The sequence below is a fragment of the Hylobates moloch genome, unplaced genomic scaffold, assembly GCF_009828535.3.
Source record: "Hylobates moloch isolate HMO894 unplaced genomic scaffold, HMol_V3 SCAFFOLD_8, whole genome shotgun sequence".
Taxonomy (NCBI): domain Eukaryota; kingdom Metazoa; phylum Chordata; class Mammalia; order Primates; family Hylobatidae; genus Hylobates; species Hylobates moloch.
Genome location: NW_026652283.1, coordinates 78,209,263 through 78,231,767, shown reverse-complemented (window position 1 = coordinate 78,231,767; position 22,505 = coordinate 78,209,263). Strand labels below are relative to the sequence as shown.

General features: G+C 41.6%; 1 protein-coding gene across 4 annotated transcripts in view; it reads left to right on the top strand.

Moving 5' to 3' along the window:
* The window catches only part of DOCK3 (dedicator of cytokinesis 3), a 649,329-nt gene that overhangs the window by 458,789 nt on the left and 168,035 nt on the right, over positions 1 to 22,505 (top strand). For all 4 annotated transcript variants that reach the window (XM_032161429.2, XM_032161424.2, XM_058442283.1 and 1 more), the window contains exon 13: positions 15,572 to 15,660. In XM_032161429.2, the coding sequence (XP_032017320.1) occupies positions 15,572 to 15,660 (89 nt within the window). The remainder of the gene's footprint in view (positions 1 to 15,571; positions 15,661 to 22,505) is intronic.

Sequence of the window (22,505 nt, the reverse complement as noted above, 5' to 3'; positions counted from 1 at the left end):
CTAAACATTGTAAGGCTAAAACAATGTTACTTATTTAAGTAGGTTTCACTGAAGACAGCATAGTAATTGTTTTTTAAAATGATGTAGGTTTTATTTTATTTCTACAAATGTATGAGGTACATGAGGAATTTCGTTACATGTATATAACGCATAGTGGTCAAGTCAGGGTATTTAGGGTGTCCACCACGCAAGTACAATACATTTTTGTTAAATATAGTGAATCTACTCAACTCTCAAACACTGAATTTTGTCCTCCTTACTGTGTGTTTGTATCCTTTAATCCAGTTGTCTTCATCAGCTTCCTCCCTGCTACTTACTCTTCCCAGCTTCTGTTATTTATCTTTCCATTCTCTACATCCATATGATCAAATTTTTTAGTTCCCACATGTAAGTGAGAATGTCTTTTCATGCCTCATTTCATTTAAAACAATGACCTCTGGTTCTATCCATGTTACTAAAGGTAACATGATTTTATTCTTTTCAATGGCTGAATAGTATTTTGTTTCAGGGGATGTGGGGGTGTGGGTGTGTGTATCACATTTTCTTTTCTTATCTGTTCATCCATTGAACACTTAGATTGATTCCATATCTTTGCTATTGTGAATAGTGCTGCAATAAACATGTGAGTTCAGATATCCCTTTGATATACTGATTTCTTTTTCTTTGGGTAGACAGTCAGTAGTGGGATTGCTGGATCAAATGGTAATTCTGTTTTTAGTTTTTTGAGAAATCTCCCTACTACTTTCCATAGTGCCTGTACTAGTTTACATTCCCACCAGTAGTGTATAAGAGTTCCCTTTTCTCTGCATCCATGCAAACATCTGTTATTTTCTTCTTTTTCTGACTGGGATAAGATGATAGCTCATTGTGGTTTTGATTTACATTTGCCTGATGATTAGTGATGTTGAACATTTTTACATTTATCTGTTGACCATTTGTATGTCTTCTTTTGAGAAATTCTGTTCAGATTCTTTGCCCACTATTTTTTTTTTATTTCAATAGCTTTTAGGGTACAGGTGGTTTTGGGTTACATGGATGAATTGTATAGTGGTGAAGTCAGATTTTTGTGCACCCATCACCCAAGTAGTGTACATTGTATCCAATGTGTAGATTTTTTATTCCTCATCTCTCTCTCACCCTCCCCTTTCTGAGTCTCTTAAGTTCATTATATCACTCCTTATGCCTTTGCATACCAAAGCTTAGGTCCCACTTATAAGTAAGAACATACAGTATTTGGTTTCTCATTCCTGAGTTACTTCACTTACAATAAGGGCTTTAGCTCCATCCAAGTTTCTGCAAAAGACATTATTTCATTTCTTTTTTAGCCAAGTAGTATTCTATGGTGTATATATAACTACATTTTCTTTACCCACTCATTGGTTTATGGGCACTTAGGTTGGTTCCATATCTTTACAGTTGTTAATTGTACTGCAGTAAACTTACATATGCAAGTGTCTTTTTGGTATATTGACTTCTTTTCCTCTGGGTAAATACCCAGTTCTGGAATTGCTTGATGAAATGGTAGATCTACTTTTAGTTCTTTAAGAAATCCCCCCCATCGTCTGGGAAGTGAGGAGCGCCTCTGCCCGGCCACCCATCATCTGGGAAGTAAGGAGCGCCTCTGCCCGGCCACCCATCGTCTGGGAAGTGAGGAGCGCCTCTGCCTGGCCGTCCCGTCTGGGAAGTGAGGAGCGCCTCTGCCCAGCCGCCCGGTCTGGGAAGTGAGGAGCACTTCTGCCCGGCCGCCCCATCTGGGAAGTGAGGAGCGCCTCTGCCCGGCCACCCATCGTCTGGGAAGTGAGGAGTGCCTCTGCCTGGCCACCCATCGTCTGGGAGTGAGGAGCTCCTCTGCCCGGCCACCCATCGTCTGGGAAGTGAGGAGCGCCTCTGCCCGGCCGCCCCATCTGGGAAGAAGTGAGGAGCACCTCTGCCCGGGCGCCCCGTCTGGGAAGTCTCTGCCGACCACCCATCGTCTGGGAAGGAGGCCTTTCTAAGTGAGGAGTGCCTCTCCCCGACCACCCATCGTCTGGCCGGCCGCCCCATCTGGGAAGAAGTGAGGAGCACCTCTGGCCAGCTGCCCCGTCTGGGAAGAAGTGAGGAGCACCTCTGCCCGGCTGCCCTGTCTGGGAAGTGAGGAGCACCTCTGCCCGGCCACCCATCGTCTGGGAAGTGAGGAGCGCGTCTGCCCGGCCGCCCTGTCTGGGAAGTAAGGAGCGCCTCTGCCCGGCCGCCCCGTCTGGGAAGTGAGGAGCGCCTCTGCCCAGCCGCCCCGTCTGGGAAGTGAGGAGCGCCTCTGCCCGGCCGCCCCGTCTGGGATGTGGGGAGCGCCTCTGCCCGACCGCCCCCTCTGGGAGGTCTACCACGGAGGCCAGAAGCAATGTGGGGGCTGGACGTAGTGGCTCACGGCTGTAGTCCCAGCACTGTGGGAGGCCGAGGCGAGTTGATCACTTCAGGCTAGGAGTTCGAGACCAGCCTGGCCAACATGGCGAAACATATGAAAAATACAACAGACCAACCAACCAACCCAGTGACAGCAAAACAGGTCTACCCTGGAGTCATACTCTAATTTTTTCTATTTTCCTCCCTTTCTGATCCTTTATCCCACTTTCTTTTTCTTCCTCTTCCTTCTCCTTCTTCTTTGTCAAATAGAGGATTGAGTTGTTATCATTGATCCATAAAAGTCCCTCTCTCATTTATTTTCTTTGATTCCCACTCCCCATTTCTATTCCCCGTCTTCCCATGTGCAACCTTCCTAATATGTTTGATACGCAAAAAAAAAAAAAAAAAAAAAAAAAAGAAATCCCCATACCGTTTTCCATAGAAGTTGTACTAATGCCACCAGCAGTGTGTAAGTGTTCCCTTTTCACCACATTCCAGAAAGGCTTTCAATAGGTGCACCCACACGGAGCTCACATGGGAGAAGCCTCAAATGTGTCTGCAGTGGTGATGAGGGGGAAAAGATGTATCTTTCTCAGGACCCTTCACAAGCGCAAGGGCTTTCTGACTGTTGGGGTATAGCCACAGACTTTCCCCACTAAGCCCAGCACTTCAACTGTGCCTCTGCTGAAGGAAACTTCCCACCATTGGAAAGATCTGAGACTCAAGGCCTGCCATCTGGATTCTTTTGTCCCATAGGGTATTCCCTTGATGTGATGTACTCCCCCTTTCCTTAAGAGTAGGAGTCCCTTAGAGCCAGATTGCTGTGAATGCTGCTGCTCTCTTGGTCTAACTGCCCAGTGGGGCTGCCATACTGCAGGCTGGTGCTGATGAACCTATGCAAGAGATCCAGTGATATGACCTGTCCTCAAGTCTCCCACCAGCAGCTATCAGCACCAGCTCTGATAGGGGTGGCAGAGGAGTGATGTAAACTGTGTGAGATTCTTTGGTTATAAGTAGCCTTAGTGTGTTGACTTTCTCAGATGCCAGTTATAGTAGTAATGAACTGGTCACTGGGACAGACTCAGGATCTCCTGATTAGCCAGGGTGGTGCAGGCAATGGTAATACCTGAGGTAACATACAAGTTTTCTCCTTTCTGGACACAGTGTTATTCTATCTGCAGATTCTGCAATGAACTGTGTCATTTGGCCTCCCAGCTAGAAGATGGCACTAGGAAAAGAGCACCACCTGCTGTAGTAGCAGTGGGATTTGTGCTTGCCTTATGTTACCCAGGAGAGGTATTCTGGTTTCTCAGGTGAGGGGTGGGGCTAGAGAGCGCCCAAAAGTTTCTGTTCTTTGTGTTATGCCACCAGGGTGGGTGGAGGGACAAAGCCAGGTGGGAGCTGGGTCAGGTAGGTCCACACCCTGGCTCTCCACTTGCAGGGCAAGCACTGGCCTCTATGGAGATCACAGAGATCTCTGTGGCGATCACCACCTCTGCGGGTGGTTTACTGGCCACTGAGGTAATGTTCCATGGAGGAAGGTAGCTGCCTCTGCTGCACAGAAGAGATTGCAGAGGGAATGGAAAGTAGTAGGTGAGAGTAAGCCCCACCCAGCTCTCACACAGTTGGCAAGGCAGGTCTCACACCTGCAGTGATCCATTAGTAGCAGCTAGCTAAGTTCCAGGCTGTCTACACTCAGAACTCGAAACTGCCCCAGGCTATAAATCTTCCCCGTGGAGACAGCAATCAGGGCTTTCATGCTACACCCCTCCCAGTCCACTCCCACAAAGCTGGGGCACCTGGCTCCTGCCTTCCTAGCTATAGCACACTTCCCACTTGTACCCTGGTTCTGGGCAAGGGAGTTTATCTGCACTCAAGATTATATCACAAATTTCAGTTGGGAGCTTCTGTTAACCTGAGACTACTGCCTGAGTTAGCTAGCAGACTTCTGTGAGGTCCCCTGTGATGTAGAATGAGGAATGGCTTCCCTTGGTCCAAGCTGGAGACTGGGAATGCTCACAAGGCTCTTTCCCTGCTGCTCCTACTTTTATATTCTTCACCACTCCCTAAATCAGTTCCAGTGCTGGGTAGGATTAAGGTCTTCCCCTGTGGGCTGAATTGCCGGGTTCCCAGTGGTGGTGTATATCCTGGAGGCAGTGTCTCCCCATCTCACACTCTGGGGATTTGGTGTCAATTATACCTGCCTCATGATATAATTTGCAACTTGCCACTTCTTTTAAAGGGTCTGTGGTTTCTTTAAGCTTTCCTGTTCAGTTCTTGTGTTGCTTCTTGAAAAAAAGTTCAGTATGAATCTCTACATACTATTGTCTTTCCAAGTGGAAGAGACATGCTGACACTACCTCCAATCTGCCATCTTGGGAGGAAAAAACACACAAAAACTCTTTGCCCACTTTTTATGGGATTATTAGTTTGTTTTTCCTGCTGAGTTGTTTGAGTTCCTTGTCTACTCTGAATATTAGTCCCTTGTTGTATAAGTAGTTGAGAAATATTAGTCCCTTGTTGTACAAGTAGTTTGGAAATATTTTTCCCATTCAGCAGGTTGTCTGTTTACTCAGGTTTGCTTTTGGTTTGCTAGAGTAAACAGACAACCTGTTGAAAGGGAAAAATATTTCCGCACTACTTACACAACATCCCCTTTTGCTATGCAGAAGCTTTTTAGTTTAATATACTACCAGTTGTCTATTTTTGTTTTTGTTGCCTTTTGAGATCTTAGTCATAAACTTTTTGCCTAGAGCAATGTCCAGCAGTGTTTTCCCTAGGTTTTCAAATTTCTATTATGTTTATAGTTTCAGGTCTTATGTTTAAGTCTTTAATCCATTATGAGTTGATTTTTTTGGTATATGGTGAGAAATAGGGGTCCTGTTGCATTCTTCTGCTTGTTCCAAAAAAAAATTGAAGAGGACAGAACTCTCTAACTCATCCTACAAGATCATCGCCACCCTGATAGCAAAACCAGGCAATAACTCCACAAGAAAAAAAGAAAACTAACAGGTCAATATCCCTGATAAACACAGATGCCAATGCTTCACAATTCAGCCCACAGAGGAAGGCCTTAACCCCACCCAGCACTGGAACTATTTAGGGATGGTGAAGAATTAAAAAAGTAGGAGCAGCAGAGAAAGAACTTTGTGAGCATTCCCAGTCTTCAGCTTGGACCAAGGGAAACCATTCCTCATTCTACATCACAGGAGACCTCACAGAAGTCTGCTAGCTAACTCAGGCAGCAGTCACAGGTTGAGAGAAGCTCCCAACTGAAATTTGTGATATAATCTTGAGTGGGGATGAATTCTCTTGGCCAGAACGAGGGGCAAATGGGAAGTGTGCAGTAGCTATAAGTGCAGGAGTCAGGTGCCCAGCCTTGTGGTCATTCCCAGTCTCCAGCTAGAACCAAGGGAAGCCATTCCTCATTCTCCATCACATGGGACTTCACAGAAGTCTACTAGCTAACTCGGGCTAACTCATCCAACTTGGATACCTGTTAGTTTTTTTCTCTTGCCCGATTGCTCTGGCTAGGACTTTCAGTACAGTATTGAATAGGAATGGTGAAGGTGGATAACTTTGTCTTGTTCCAGTTCTTAGAGGATAGGCTTTCAGATATTTCCCTATTCAGTGTGATGGTAGTTACAGGTTTGTTGTATGTGGCCTTTATTATTTTCAGATATGCTCTTTCTATGCCTAGTTTTGTGAGAGTTTTTATCATGAAGGGATGTTGAATTTTATCAAATTTTCTTCTACATTTGTTGAGATAATCATAAGATTTTTGTCCTTTATTCTGTTGATTTCATGTATCATGTTTATTGATTTACTTATGTTGAACCATTTTTGAATCCCTGGTATAAATGCAACTTGATCATAATGTATTAACTTTTTGATTGGCTCTTAGATTGGGTTTGCTAGTATTTTGTTTAGGATGTTAGCATCTGTGTTTACCAGGGATATTGGTGTATAGTTTTTGTTGTTATTGTTGCATTCTTGCCTGGTTTTGGTATCAGAGTAGTGATGATCTTGTAGGATAAATTAGAGAGAATTCTGTCCTCTTCAATTTTTGAAGTAGTTTCAAGACAATTCGTATTAGTTCTTTTTATGTTTGGTAGAATTTGGCTGTGTATCCATCTGGTTCTGGGCTTTTCTTTCTGAGGAGGCTTTTTAATTACTGATATAATCTTGCTATGCATTATTGGTCTGTTCAGGGTTTTTCTTTCTTTCCAATTCAGTCTTGATAGGTTGTACGTTTCCAGGAATTTATTTCTCTAGGTGTTTCAGTCTGTCAGCATATAGTTGTTTATAATAGTCTCTAATGATTCTTTGCATTTCTGTAGTATCAATTGTAATGTCTTCTTTGTTTTTTCTGATTTTGTTTATTTGGGGCTTCTCTCTCTTTTTTTGTTTTCTTGGTTAGTCTAGCTAGTAGTTTATCAGTTTTGTTTATCTTTTTGAAGAACCAACTTTTCATTTTGTTGATCCTTTGTTTTTCTTCAGTCTCTATTTCATTTTGCTCTTTTCTTCTGCTAGTTTTGGGTTTCATTTGTTCTTGCTTTTTTAGTTCCTTGAGATACATTGTTAGATTGTTAATTTGTAATCTATCAACTATTTTATGTAGGCATTTATTACTATAAAATTCCCTCTTAGCACTGCTTTTACTATTTCCTACAAGTTTTGGTATGTTGTGTTCCTGTTTTCGTTTATTTTGAGATTTTTTTAAATTTCCATCTTAATGTCTTTGTTGATCCAATGGTCATTCAGGAGCATGTTGTTTACTTTCTATGTATTTATATAGTTTCCAAAGTTCCTCTTGGCTTTGATTTCTAGTTTTATTCCATTGTGATTTGAGAAGATACTTGATATGATTTTGATTTTTTTAAGTGAGTTGAGGCTTGTTTCGTGGCCTAACATTTGGTCTATCCTGGAGAATGTTCTTTGTGCTGATGAAAAGAATGTATATTCTGCAGTTGTTGGGTAGGATGTTCTGAAATGTCAGCTCCATTGGGTCTAAAGTGCAACTTAAATCCAATGTTTCTTTGTTGATTTTTTTGTCTAGATTATCTGTGTAATGCTGAGAGTGGAATGTTGAAGTCCCCAAATATTATTGTTTTGCAGTTTATCTCTCTCTTTAGTTGTAATGAATCCAGGTGTTCCAATGTTGGTTACATATATATTTAGAATTTTGTATCATCTTGCTGGATTGATCCCTTTATCATTATATAATGACCTTCTTTGTTTCTTTTTACTGTTCTTGACTTAAAGTCTGTTTTCTCTAGTATAAATATAGCTATCCCTACTCGCTTTTTGTTTCTATTTGCAGAGAATATCTTGTTTTCATTTCTTTATTTTCATTTTCAGTCTGTATGTGTCTTTACTGCTAAGGTGAATTTCTTTTTTTTTTTTTTTTTTTTTTTGAGACAGAGTCTCACTCTGTCACCAAGCTGGAGTGCAGTGGTGCGATCTCGGTTCACTGCAACCTCTGCCTTCCGAGTTCAAGTGATTCTCTTGCCTCAGCCTCCCAAGTAGCTGGGATTACAGGCACGTGTCACCACACCCAGCTAATTTTTTTGTATTTTTAGTAGAGACAGAGTTTCACCATGTTGGCCAGGATGGTCTCAATCTCTTGACCTCATGATCCACCCACCTTGGCCTCCCAAAGTGCTGGGATTACAGGCATGAGCCACTGCGCCTGGCCCGAGTTTTTTGTAAACAGCAAATAGTCGGATTGTGGGTTTTTAAAAATCCATTCAACCATTCTGTATCTGCAAAGTGGAGAATTTAATCTATTTATGATCACTGTCATTATTGATAATGTGGTGCTTTGTTTCTGTCATTTATTAATTGTTTTCTGATTTTTTAATATAATTTGGTTCCTTTTTCTTTTACTGGTTGTTGTGATTTGCTGGACTTCTGCAGTGGTACCATTTGAGTTCTTTCTCTTTCTCCGTGTGATTACTTTGCCAAAGAGATTTATACTTTTGTGTGTTTTCTTTTCTTTTTTTCTTTTTTTGAGACAGAGTCTTGCTCTGTCACCCAGGCTGGAGTGCAGTGGTGAGATCTCGGCTCACTGCAGCCTCCACTTTCTGGGTTCGAGTGATTCTTCTGCCACAGCCTCCCAAGTAGCTGGGATTACAGATGCGTGTTGTCGCGCTCAGCTAATTTTTTTGTATTTTTAGTAGAGATGGGGTTTCACCATGTTGACCAGGCTAGTCTCAAACTCCTGACCTCAGGTGATCTGCCCACCTCGGCCTCCCAAAGTTCTGGGATTACAGGCCTGAGCCACTATGCCTGGCCATTTTGTGTGTTTTCATCTTGGTAAATGTCATCCTTTCACTTCCAGGTTTAGGACTCTCATGAGAATTTTTTTGTAGGGCCAGTCCAGGGGCAGTGAATCCCCTTAGCATTTGCTTGTCTGGAAAAGATTTTATTTCTCTTTCACTTATGAAGGATAATTTTGCATGTATAGCATTCTTAGCTGTCAGATTTTTTTGTCTTTTTTTCTTCGTTTTTTTTTTTTTGAGACAAGGTCTCACTGTGTCACCCAGGTGGGAGTGCAGTGGTGTAAATACAGCTCACTGCAGCCTCAACTTCCAAGGCTCAAGCAATCTTCCTGCCTCAGCCTCCCATATTGCTAAGACTTCAGGCACACTTTACCACGCTCAGCTAATTTTTTTTTTTTTTCAAAGATTGGCTCTTGTCATGCTGCATAGGCTGTTCTCAAAACTCCTGGACTCAAGTAGGCCTCCTGCCTCAGCCTCCCAAAATGCTGTGATTACAGGCATGAGCCACTGCATTTGGCCAGACTTTTTTCTTTTAGTTATTTAAATATATTACCCTATTCTCTTCTGGCCTGTGAATATGTGAATAGATGATTATCTCTTGCTGTTTTTGGGATTTGCTCTTCATCTTTGATTTTAGGCAGTCTAACTATAATGTGCTGTGGAGACGACCGTTTTGCATTGTATTTTCCTGGGGATTGCTGAGTCTCTTGTATCTGAAATGTCTAAATCTCTTGCTAGACGTGAGGTGTTTTCATTTATTGTTTGGTTAAATACATTTTCCAATCCTGTCTTTGTCTCTTTGAACTTGTTGATATTGATAATTTTAATATTTAATTGTCACAAAGGCTTTGCTCAGTCTTTTTTATTCCTTTTTCTTTATTTTTGTCTGACAGGATTATTTCAAAAGATTTATATTCATGTTCTGAGATTCTTCTGCCTATTCTAGTCTATTGCAGATAATTTGTAGTTCTTATAGTGAATTCTTCAATTGCAGAATTTCTATCTGGTACTTTAAAAAACTATGTCTTTGGTAAATTTCTCATTCATATCCTGAATTGTTTTTCTGAATTCGCTTGTATCTCACTGAGCTTCTGTAAAATCAAAATTTTGAATTCTTTATCTGGGATTTCAAAAATTTCTTGGATTAAGATCTATTTTTGGATACTTATTATGTTCCTTTGGAAGTGTCATATTTCCTTGCTTTTTCATGTTTCCTGTGTCATTACATTGAAATTTGTGTATCTGGAGTAACAGTCACTTCTTCCTGTTTTTGATTTTACTTTAGTAGGGAAAGACCTTTTCCTAAAGTTGTATCTATGGTGTTGGTTGGGTAGGGTACTTTGGCTTTGACTCTGGTGTGTGCAGTGGTGTCATCTCTCTGTGATTTCTTTGGCTGTAAACAGCATTAGTGGCATCTGTGATTTCCTAGATAGGTTACGGTACAGTTGTTAGTTAAGGCTGTGGGGAAGTTGTGCTGGGGACTAGGATGCCAGGTGGGCCAGTGATAGTGTCACTGGGCAGTGTACACTGGCAGCCATGTTGGCAATTATTGGTGGGTCAGTTGGTGGGCCTCCACATGGCTTGCTCAGATGCTGGTAGTGGCAGTGGTGGATTGTACAAGTGGACAGATTCTCAGGTTCCTGGGCAGCTACATGGCATGAGTGATAGCAGTAGCGGTAGTGGGAGAACTCTCTGGGTCCTGAGTGATGAGCGTTGATGTTGGTGGTGGCTCTGATGGGCTGGGTAGCCCAATCTCCAGGAACTCAGGTGGCATGTGCAGGCAGGTGCCAGATGAGGTGATAGCAGCCAGGAGTTTAGGCCCCCAGGAGAAGTACTCAAGTGCCCAAAGTGGTTGGGTTGGGTATTTGCCAGGACCCTGGTCTGTGTTCTCTGTCACAGAGCAGAGAGTGAAGCTGGACTAGGTAGGCTTGTGCTCAGACCTTCGAATGGTGAGAACAGCACCAGCCGTCATGGACAGGGCATTCCGCAGGCCCCAGGTGGAGTGCTCAGGTGAGGGGTGTTAGCAGCTGTGCTAACATCCTGTCACAATAGAGGGTGGGGTCATTCTCGGTGACCAGAGCCTGGGCCAGCAGGCGGGAATGCACATTCCTCACACCCTAGTCCCAATGGGGCTTGCTCCCTGGCCCTGGCAGGGGTAGCCCACCTCAGCTGCAGGAGCCCCACCCAGCTGGTGATCAAGTCCCAGTGGCATATTTTACCCCACTTGCATCCCAGTCTCCATCCTGGTGGCACTCGCTTCTCAGCACCAGCAGCTTCACCCCATGCCTTGCTTGCTTCTTAGCTCTGGCTGTAGGTATGCTTCCACAACATACTCCCCAGTCCCAGTAGCGACAGCTTGAGTTTCTGTCATGCCTCAGTCCTGGCATTACTGGGCTGCAGGACAGCAAGCAGTCTGCCAAAGGCTATGTTTGAAAATGATGCCTTGCACCTCACACAGTTCAGGGATGAGATGTCAGGGGAAGTTGGAGAAGCAAATAGACCCAAGAAAGTTATCCACCTCTTGGTGAACCTACTTCTGCACCTTGCACACCTGCAGAACTGCTTAACCACAGGTGCTTTTCACTCTGTTCTCTTCACCTCCTTGTTCTGGGATTCAGGGACAATTCTTTGAACACGGTTTGCGAAGTGACAAAACCCCGCAGGGAAGAGCAGACAGGTCTGGCCTCATTTTCCCGCTTCCAGGATGTCCCAACATCTTCCTAGGGATCTCCCAACATCTTCCTAGGGATCTCCCACTACACGTCAAAGAGTGACAGAGACTGCAACAGAGCCACTTGGGCCTCTTAGAGCAGAGGATACAGAGCAGTGGGGTTTCTTTTGAATGTAATATTATTATTTATCATTCACTGACAGGTCATTTGTAGCTTCACCAAAAAAAAAAAAAAACAGAGAAAGGGAGGGATGGATCTAGTTAGACTGTGACTAATACAATCTGTGTGCATTTCTGTGGGTTTGAAAACCCACTTGCTCTTTATACTAATTCAAACTAAGGAATTGTGAGTAAGAATAGCTTTAGAAGGTGCACATCCAGGCTGTGCGTAGTGGCTCACACCTGTAATCCTAGCACTTTGGGAGGCTGAGGCAGGCGGATCACTTGAGGTCAGGGGTTCAAGACCAGCCTGGGCAACATGGTGAAAGCCTGTCTCTACTAAAAATACAAAAATTAGCCAGGTGTGGCAGCGGGTGCCTGTAATCCCAGCTACTCAGGAGGCTGAGGCATGAGAATCGCTTGAAACCAAGGAGGTGGAGGTTGCAGTGACCTGAAGTCGTGCCATTGCACTCCAGCCTGGGCAACAGAGGGAGACTCCGACTCAATAAAAGAAAAAAAAAGAAAAAGAAGGTGCACATCTATCACCACAGAATGAGGTTTAAGGATTTAGAAAGAAATTTTACCTAAATATGCCTTTAATAACTACATCAGGGATAACATGAGGATGCTGCTAAAAGAATGGAAGAGTAAGATAGAGAGGCATGAAATGATGAAGACTTTTATGGGGTTAGGACTAAAGAGAATAATTTTAAAAACTGAACAATTAGCCCAGGTGTGGTGGCTCATGACTGTAATCTTAGCATTTTGAGAGGCTAAGGTGGGAGGATCGCTTGAGTCCAGGAGTTTGAGACCAGCCTGGGCAACATGGTGAAACCTTATCTCTACAAAAAAAAAAAAAAAAAAAAAGACAAAAATTAGCTCAGCATGGTGTTGTGTGCCTGTGGCCCCAGGTACTCTGGAGACTGAGGTGGGGGGATCACCTGAGCCTGGGGAGGTGAAGGTGGCAGTGAGCAGTGATTGTACCACTGCACTCCAGCCTGGGCGACAGTGAGACCCTGTATAGATCAGTCGATAGATAGAAAGAAAGAATTCATTGTTAACAGCATATAGTATTTGAAAGCAAGTGTTGTATTCAGAGAATAAAAAGAGACATTGATAACTGAAGGTAAATTGATGCCTTTGTAACAATAACTTGGCAGTTCTGCAAAGCTAAATCTTTTTTATAGCCAGTCATGAGTAGACTGCAAAATTTCGAGACTTCACTCTTTGCAGTCTGCAAATGAATCTGCATGACATTTGATTTCAAACAGTCTTTCCTTTGGAGCTACCAGGAGTTTCTTTCAAGCATACTTCCAGCCACTGGTGCTCCCATCCTCCTTGACTCAAATAGGCACAAATATGGCCATTCATTTTTCCTTTACTTTCCCCAGAAATGTGATTGTTTTCACTGCTCTTTTACTGTTTTCCTCTTAAGATAGATCTAGTAATGATTTCATAAGATGACCATAATGCAGAATGTTTTCCTCAATATCTGCCTTTAGTGTAATGTAATTCTGATGCAGAGTGATGGCAAAGTTTTAATTAGCAACATTTAAGCTATAAGAACCAATTGACCTTGGCAATTATTCCATTTACTTATTCAACAAATATTATATTAAGCACTTATTATGTGCTACAAGTTTTGCTACACGGTGGAGATGATTAGCAAGACACAGTCCTTATCATCTAAGGACTTGCAGTCGGGTGAAGTGACAAATAGGTGCCCTGAAATATAATAGGTATTCTTCTAGAAATCAGAATTCAGTGAACACTCAAAAGAAGTAGTGGTCAGGTCTAAATTAGGGATGTTGAGAATGGAAAATAATAGAGCAAGCTGGAAAGGATTCATAGAAAAGGCAATATTGAACTGAATCCTTTAAAAAAAAGGGGTGGGGGGAAAGAAGGGCAAGAAATACAATTAATAAAGTAGAGTCTTTGTAGGCTTTTTCAATGTAAAAGAGATCTGGAGAGGTAAGAGAGGACCCTGATGAGACTGCCTTAAATGACTTGATGAAAAGTTTGAACCCTAACCTGTGACGGGCGTTAAGAAAGGTGGCCATATGACCAAATTGACATTCTGGAAAGCAAGATGTGTAAAAGGCCTGTTAGAAGATTATTATACTGGTCCAGAAGAGAGATGATAATGACCAAACCAAGACAATGAAGAGGAGAAGTCAAATGTGAGATTTTATGATTGCAAAATCTGTAGGATATGGTGAATGCTGGAAGGGTATAGTGAACTACTGAGTTCCTCTCAGTGAGAGGGCATCTCTGGGTGCAGCCAGGTTGGGGAGAAATGAATTTTCTTGGCCATGTAGATCAGGAGCTTGGGATAAGTCTGGGTTGGAGACAATGCTTTGGAGCTTGGCAGCCTCTGGTAGTGGTTGAAGCTCTGGGAATGGGTGAGATTGCCCAGGAAGGCTTGTAGAGTAAGAAGGAAATGGGCTGAAGGCAGAGCTGTGAAGGTCACAAATAGGTAAGGGGTATGCAAGGGGAGAGGAATGGCAGGAACAGGCTGTCAGTTGTCTAGCAAATGAATTGTATGTGTTGGGTGGAGGGATAGATGTGAGTGAAGTAATACAGATTGCCACTGTTGGTATGACTAACAAAGCTCCAGCTCCACCATACCACCATGGTACCAGTGAGTATTTTATTGGAGAAAAACCGAAATTACCACATCCAGTAGGGGAGGTAATTTTCAAGGCTTTTAATTTCCTGCCAAGTTGCTAAATCACAAGAGATTGTTTTAAAGGATACTCTTCCCTCTTTCCTTGTTTGGAAGAAATTCTATAGGCAGAAAGTTATTCTCAGAGCCCTGGGCTGTGAGAACCTCCTTTAACCATTCATCACAACAGCTCTGAGTAAATGAGGTATATTTTTATGGCCAGGAGTCCAAAGAGCCACTGACTGGATAACAATTAATTAAGCTAGTAACTGACCTCCTTTATCTCTGAGTGGCCTCTATTCCAACCCTTTTATTTAGAGACCTGAAATGCTTCATACTATTGGATGGCACATTCTATAACTCTTACTGGGGTCTCCTCCTGGAAGTGGCCATGCTGAACTGGACACATCTGAGTAATCCATGAAAAGTTCCATGGGTTCTCCTTTTTGCATGGGTCTTGTTTTCTGGGATAGGTAGATCCATACCTTCCTAACCAACAGGGGACGGGGTAGAACCAGGGCTGTGGGAACTCCCTAAGTGTCAAGTGGAATTTTCAAGATTACCCTCATCTTTTTCCAATTGTTTTATCAAGGTGTCTGTACTAGGATAAGGAATTCCTAGTCTCTGTTCCTAAACTTTGTTCCAAATGGTTATGTGGTTGCAGTTCTCTGGGAATTGACCTTTAGAAGGAAGACACTAAAACATCAGAATGTAAGAGAAATGCACTGTTATTCCTCCATTATTTTGTCTCAATCCCATAGTTCCTAGGAAAGAGCTTTATTCCTAGGAAGAAACTATTCTTACACATTTAGGCATCCAGCTTTGTCTGCTAAGTCCTCCTTCCCCCTGACCACAGAAGACTTCATGGTAAATCAAGCCCACTGCTCTCACAAGCTTTTCTTAACTTGGTCTGGTTAAAACATAGCTTCATGCAAATAGTATCAACATTGCTTTTAGCTTAGCAGGGCTTTCCATTGGGGCCAGTCATAATGACAGTTGTATGACAGTAAAAAACCAATGCCATAGCAGTTTCTAACAGTAGTACTTGTTGAAAGGAGATGTTTTTCCTCCATCAGGAACTTTCCTCTGGGGCCTGTTTATATGTCTGTGCGCACGCATGCAATGGGTGCTAGAAAAGAAACAATTTTTCATGTGGGATAGTGTTACTTCTGAGAGAAGGAATTTTGCCAATTAAATGTTTGTAGGGATTCATTTTAGAGTTTCTATCCTTTGCCCAAGTATGTCTTTTTTGCTTAATAGGAAATGAGCCTTGTTTAATTTAGTAAAACATAGCATCATTTCTTTAGGAAAGTGAGGGATCCTTTTCCCTTTGAACTTAAGTGTTACACATTGGAACATCAGACCAGGTGTTTAAAATACTTGAGTACCATAACACCTGTCCTTCTGTTACAGGTGCAACAACGAGAGTGAGTGGTCCCAGATCCATGAGAACATCATCCGAAAGTCCAGTGCCAAGTACTCTGCCCCCAGCGCCAGCCATGGTGAGGTACTTCTCTGACTAGAACATTGTATGTTGCATTTGTAGTTGCTAATCATACAGCACTTCGGTTGGTTGGTGCAGATTGGCTGCTGTATTCCCTATAGACATTTATTCTCCTGCCCAGGCATTTCCTACTCATTCTTTTTGTAATAATTTGAGGCCTTCCCTAATATCTGCTGACCAAAATACATTTTCTGTTTTTTCTATGATGAGTTCCATATGTGTTGATAGGTAACTTGAGTTCCAATTCAAATCCAGAGTGAGCAAAAATGTTGCAGGGTTTGTTACATTGTGAAGTCTATGTTTGCCTAAACAAAGATTATACTCAGCCAAATAAATACCTCTGTATATATATAGCTAGATATCTATATAGATATAGACATCACACACTTCTCTTTCTATTCCTGAAAGACTGACCATAATGAGAATCTGTGATTAGTCTGCCAGTATCAGTCATTCTGAAACTAGAATGGAAAATCTTTATTTCAAAGAAGCTTCATCTTAGCTCAACTTCTCCTTTTCCTTTTCCCTTCCTTTCTTTAAAAACTCTGTTTAAATAATTTCTATATAATCTCAGTGCAGTTCTACATATTATATTGTTTTCTAAGTTCAACATTAATGCTTGATTAAATTAGAAGCATTATTTAAAAGCCTATTTGCCTTTATAGACCCTTACAGATAGCTATCTAATTTACGCAGAACCAGGTTACTCCTGACAGTTTTTACCTCTAAATCATTTTATAACTTCTTTTACATAATCCTCTTTGTTTTAACTCTCATAGACCTCGTTGGAAATTATAAGTTGTCCTTAAATGACAGTGTAAAGTCACTGAGAGGCAAGCAGTTTCTAAAGAGTAGTACATGTTGTAGAAAACTTTGTTTTTTCTCTGTTGGGGTGAGCAGATACTGAACTAGGAGGATCCTTAGAGGAGATCCACACCAGAGGCTGCCCAGATTGAGACCTTCAGTTGTAACAACTTGATTCCTCTAAAACCCTAGTTGGGGTTTGGGGGTATTTCAGAGCCTCTCACTATTTTTAAATGACAGTTTTCCCTTATACATGTGCCTGGATGCCAAGTAGCTCCATGCAGTGTGCTAAATCTAGGCTAAAGCAAGAGACAAATAAAATTTTGTTTTGAACATATAGGAAAGTTACTAGCAATTTGGGAAACTACCATTCACATCAATATTTGTCATGTTCTTTGCTTTATTTACTTATTTGATTTATGAAGAGGTGCCTTTGACTACACGTTCTTGGGACATAATGTGATTAAAACATATAGAGAATATTTAAAAACAGAGATGATAGTACTAATTCATGAAAGAGCAACTTCTACCATTGCTTCACCAGGTTAAGATGATGAGTTTTTTGTGTTTTTTTGTATTTTATTTTATTATTATTATACTTTAAGTTTTAGGGTACATGTGCACAATGTGCAGATTTGTTACATATGTATACATGTACCATGTTGGTGTGCTGCACCCATTAACTCGTCATTTAGCATTAGGTATATCTCCTAATGCTAGCCCTCCCACCTCCCCCCACCCCACAACAGTCCCCGGAGTGTGATGTTCCCCTTCCTGTGTCCATGTGTTCTCATTGTTCAGTTCCCACCTATGAGTGAGAACATGCGGTGTTTGGTTTTTTGTCCTTGCGATAGTTTACTGAGAATGATGATTTCCAGTTTCATCCATGTCCCTACAAAGGACATGAACTCATCCTTTTTTATGGCTGCATAGTATTCCATGGTGTATATGTGCCACATTTTCTTAATCCAGCCTATCGTTGTTGGACATTTGGGTTGGTTCCAAGTCTTTGCTGTTGTGAATAGTGCTGCAATAAACATACGTGTGCATGTGTCTTTATAGCAGCATGATTTATAGTCCTTTGGGTATATACCCAGTAATGGGATGGCTGGGTCAAATGGTATTTCTAATTCTAGATCCCTGAGGAATCGCCACACTGACTTCCACAATGGTTGAACTAGTTTACAGTCCCACCAACAGTGTAAAAGTGTTCCTGTTTCTCCACATCCTCTCCAGCACATGTTGTTTCCTGACTTTTTAATGATGGCCATTCTAACTGGTGTGAGATGGTATCTCATTGTGGTTTTGATTTGTATTTCTCTGATGGCCAGTGATGATGACCATTTTTTCATGTGTTTTTTGGCTGCATAAATGTCTTCTTTTGAGAAGTGTCTGTTCATGTCCTTTGCCCACTTTTTGATGGGGTTGTTTGTTTTTTTCTTGTAAATTTGTTTGGGTTCATTGTAGATTCTGGATATTAGCCCTTTGTCAGATAGTAGGTTGCAAAAATTTTCTCCCATTTTGTAGGTTGCCTGTTCACTCTGATGGTAGTTTCTTTTGCTGTGCAGAGGCTCTTTAGTTTAATTAGATCCCATTTGTCAATTTTGGCTTTTGTTGCCATTGCTTTTGGTGTTTTAGACATGAAGTCCTTGCCCATGCCTATGTCCTGAATGGTAATGCCTAGGTTTTCTTCTAGGGTTTTTATGGTTTTAGGTCTAACATTTAAGTCTTTAATCCGTCTTGAATTAATTTTTGTATAAGGTGTAAGGAAGGGATCCAGTTTCAGCTTTCTACATATGGCTAGCCAGTTTTCCCAGCACCATTTATTAAATAGGGAATCCTTTCCCCATTGCTTGTTTTTGTCAGGTTTGTCAAGGATCAGATAGTTGTAGATATGCAGCGTTATTTCTGAGGGCTCTGTTCTGTTCCATTGATCTATATCTCTGTTTTGGTACCAGTACCATGCTGTTTTGGTTACTGTAGCCTTGTAGTATAGTTTGAAGTCAGGTAGCCTGGTGCGTCCAGCTTTGTTCTTTTGGCTTAGGATTGACTTGGTGATGCAGGTTCTTTTTTGGTTCCATATGAACTTTAAAGTAGTTTTTTCCAATTCTGTGAAGAAAGTCATTGGTAGCTTGATGGGGATGGCATTGAATCTATAAATTACCTTGGGCAGTGTGGCCATTTTCATGATATTGATTCTTCCAACCCATGAGCATGGAACATTCTTCCATTTGTTTGTATCCTCTTTTATTTCATTGAGCAGTGGTTTGTTGTTCTCCTTGAAGAGGTCCTTCACGTCCCTTGTAAGTTGGATTCCTAGGTATTTTATTCTCTTTGAAGCAACTGTGAATGGGAGTTCACTCATGATTTGGCTCTCTGTTTGTCTGTTATTGATGTATAAGAATGCTTGTGATTTTTGTACATTGATTTTGTATCCTGAGACTTTGCTGAAGTTGCTAATCAGCTTAAGGAGATTTTGGGCTGAGACAATGGGGTTTTCTAGATATACAATCATGTCATCTGCAAACAGGGACAATTTGACTTCCTCTTTTCCTAATTGAATACCCTTTATTTCCTTCTCCTGCCTAATTGCCCTGGCCAGAACTTCCTAAGATGATGAGTTTTGTCTTGCTCCCCAGAGCGAGCAGGGACTGTGCCATATTCTGTGTCTGATTTTTGTCTAGAACTCACAGACACTTGCCATTTAAACAGTGTTAGAAAGATCTCTCTGTGGGGCACCATAGACTTCAGAGAGCCTCAGGATGGCTGTAGTGAGAGGAGGTCTCTGTGTAGTTGTGGAAAAGTCAGTAGGAGGAACAGGCTGCTGCTTTTTGAAGTATGTTAGAAGCTAGTTGAGACCTTGGAAATTACCTGTTTCAACCCCCTCATTAAATAAATGAGGAAACTGAAGCTCAGCAAAATGACTTAGTGGCTGAATAAGGATAGAACCCAGGTCTCCAGACTCCAGGACTTTGGCCTTTCTACTCAGTTGCCAAGCTTCTGAGCATGAGTTTTCTACTGCTGGACTCTGGGGTCTTTGTGTCAGAGAATTTTATAGATTGCTCAAGGAATAGTTCAGGTCTTTATTAGTCTACTTAATTAAAGATACATCTTTATTAAAAATTAGTTTACTTTGCTATAAACTTTTACCCATCTTTGTTAGATATTGTGGGCAGTTCATTGCCTTGCAGTTCTGTTTCAGAAGTCATTAGTGCTTTTCCTTCAAGTCACATAATTTAAAAATGCAGAAGCAATTGCTACATTGGGTTTGAGTGCTGAGAGTAAATGTGTCATCCAGCAGCAACTCTTCTATGTGAACTTTAAATAGATGTGGCTCTTCATTTCCGTTGTTGGCTTTGGATATGTAGCTACAAACTGAACTTTTAACGGTTCCAGTAGTAGCATGAAGAGCATTAAGGACAAGTGAAGATAAAGCAGTTAACACACAAGTTTTCTATTTATTTTAAAATGACTGTTAATTACAATTTATTTCCACATCTTGGGCTGACATTAATTTATATAATTAATCCTCATCCAGCATTTCCACAAGGAGGGGTGGGGGAGGTGGGGCACAAGAACAGAGTCAAGTTGGTACCCTGCAATATTTTACACAGGTGTTAATTTGTCCAGTTACTTTTTTTATGGGTCAGTCTTTAATCCAATAAGATGTTCAGTAAGAAAATGGTTTTCTTGTGTCAGGTAATCAGTGAGACCAGATTAACGGAGAAATTGTTTAGACTTTGTTATTTTCTTTCTTTTTTTAAATTTTTTTATTATTATACTTTAAGTTATAGGGTACATGTGCACAACGTGCAGGTTTGTTACATATGTATACATGTGCCATGTTGGTGTGCTGCACCCATTAACTCATCATTTACGTTAGGTATATCTCCTAATGCTATCCCTCCCCCCACCCCACAACAGGCTCCAGTGTGTGATGTTCCCCTTCCTGTGTCCAAGTATTCTCATTGTTCAACTCCCACTTATGAGTGAGAACATGCAGTGTTTGGTTTTTTGTCCTTGTGATAGTTTGCTGAGAATGATGGTTTCCAGCTTCATCCATGTCCCTACAAAGGACATGAACCCATCCTTTTTTATGGCCGCATAGTATTCCATGGTGTATATGTGCCATATTTTCTTAATCCAGTCTATCACTGATGGACATTTGGGTTGGTTCCAAGTCTTTGCTATTGTGAATAGTGCCACAATAAACGTACGTGTGCATGTGTCTTTATAGCAGCATGATTTATAATCCTTTGGGTATATACCCAGTAATGGGATGGCTGGGTTGATTTGAGGGCCCCATTGAGATGATAGTCAGGTAGAACATCAAGTGTTGCCAAGGGACTGGTTGCATACTGGGTGAGCGAGTGGGTCACTTTACTGAACTATTCATGAAGGCTCTCTTGTGCTCAGAATCATGCCTTAGCATTATTTGGTATGTGCTTCAATCACCCAGGGTTTCAGAACTAGAAAGGAAACCCAGAAGTTCCAGGATCTCAACTCTACAAAAGGACATACAGTTTTTATAGCCTTTATTGGTGATTTCTTTCATTCTTTGCATGCCTTTTCATTTGATCTCTTGCATAAACTTGAAGGTTTTCTCTTATTTGTTATGTTTAGAAGTAGAGAGCAGCTCTTTAGGATCCCTTTGGGTAGCTCAAAAGCTAACTGTGACACTCTCAGCACCTTTAGTTAACATCTTCATGAGTTTCACTTTGCATCTGTATGCCGTTTTGGTTGATCAGAAAATGCAAAGACAAAAGGCAGTCAGTGGGTACTTAAACCCTTGCCAATGCAGAATGATTAGAGTACACCCACTGATTTGTTTTTTGTTTTGTTTTGTTTTTTTTTTTGCTTTTGCCTTCCAACCACAACCCCCTCAAATTATGGAGACTTTCGTCCCCAGCTATTTGCTTCGTGTTGGGCTGTCTCCTAAGTCAATGGATTTCTGTTTACCCAGAGGATATGATTTGATAGCTATGTACAGACAACAAAGATGAATAAGTTAGTAGGTTATGAGGTGAGGGCAGATATATCCAAAGCTGTTCTCTACAAAGATTATTGTGGTTTTGGTTCTGGCTCCCAGCCTTTCAGGTTCATAAACTAATGCAGTTTAGTCCACCAGTGATTAGGCTTAAGATAATTACTTTAGAGGGTTGAAACCTTAAACACGGATTATCTAACCAGAATGCCAACTGGAATACTATATGTTTGCCTTTTCAGGGCACTGTGATCCTAGTGTTAATGACACTTGAGGTACCATGTTTGTAATCCCAAAGTTTCTTGGAAAGCATGAGTTTAGCAGAAGCAATGAGATAATCTTGAGGTTCTGTCCGGGCTGTAGTAGAACCGTATTTCCTCCCTTGGCCCAGCTCTGAGAGTACATATTCCTGGCTATGGCATACTTTTCTTGCCAGATAAAATATCTGTAACTCTTCTATCTGACTTCTCTCTTTGTCTACTTCTCCATTTCCTCCTCCCTCCCCATTCCTAGACCATTCTTATTTTACAATTCTGCTTGTTACTATCTCCATTCCAGCTACTACTCTTCTAATTGTATTCATTATCATAACACCTTATTCCCTCATTTCTATAAATGTTGATCTGCTATTTAACTCCCAAGTTTATAGACCAATGAGGGTGCCTCCTGTCAACCCATAGATCAACACCTAAATTCTTCATCCTGTTAACAGCTAAACCCATTCACAGTTATAGAGGTAACACTTCCTAATTCCATACAGGCTTAACTGTTACAGCCTTCTAGCCAGTAGCTGCAGCGGGGACCCTCAGGAGGGTGGTGTGGAGGGGAAATTTCAGGAGATTCTAACTTTGTGCACAACTCCAAGGGTGTAAGTAATGAGCCAGAAAGCAGCTCACCTGACAGGATATTACAAATACTCCCAAGTTTTGATTAAAGATCATGTGGAGGATCTGAAATCCTCATGGAGTCACGGCTTAGTTAGTCCCACAAAAGCGCCCTCTTTTCTTTGCAGAATGTGATGTCTCCTCTGTTGCAAGCCAGTGCAAGATTGAACT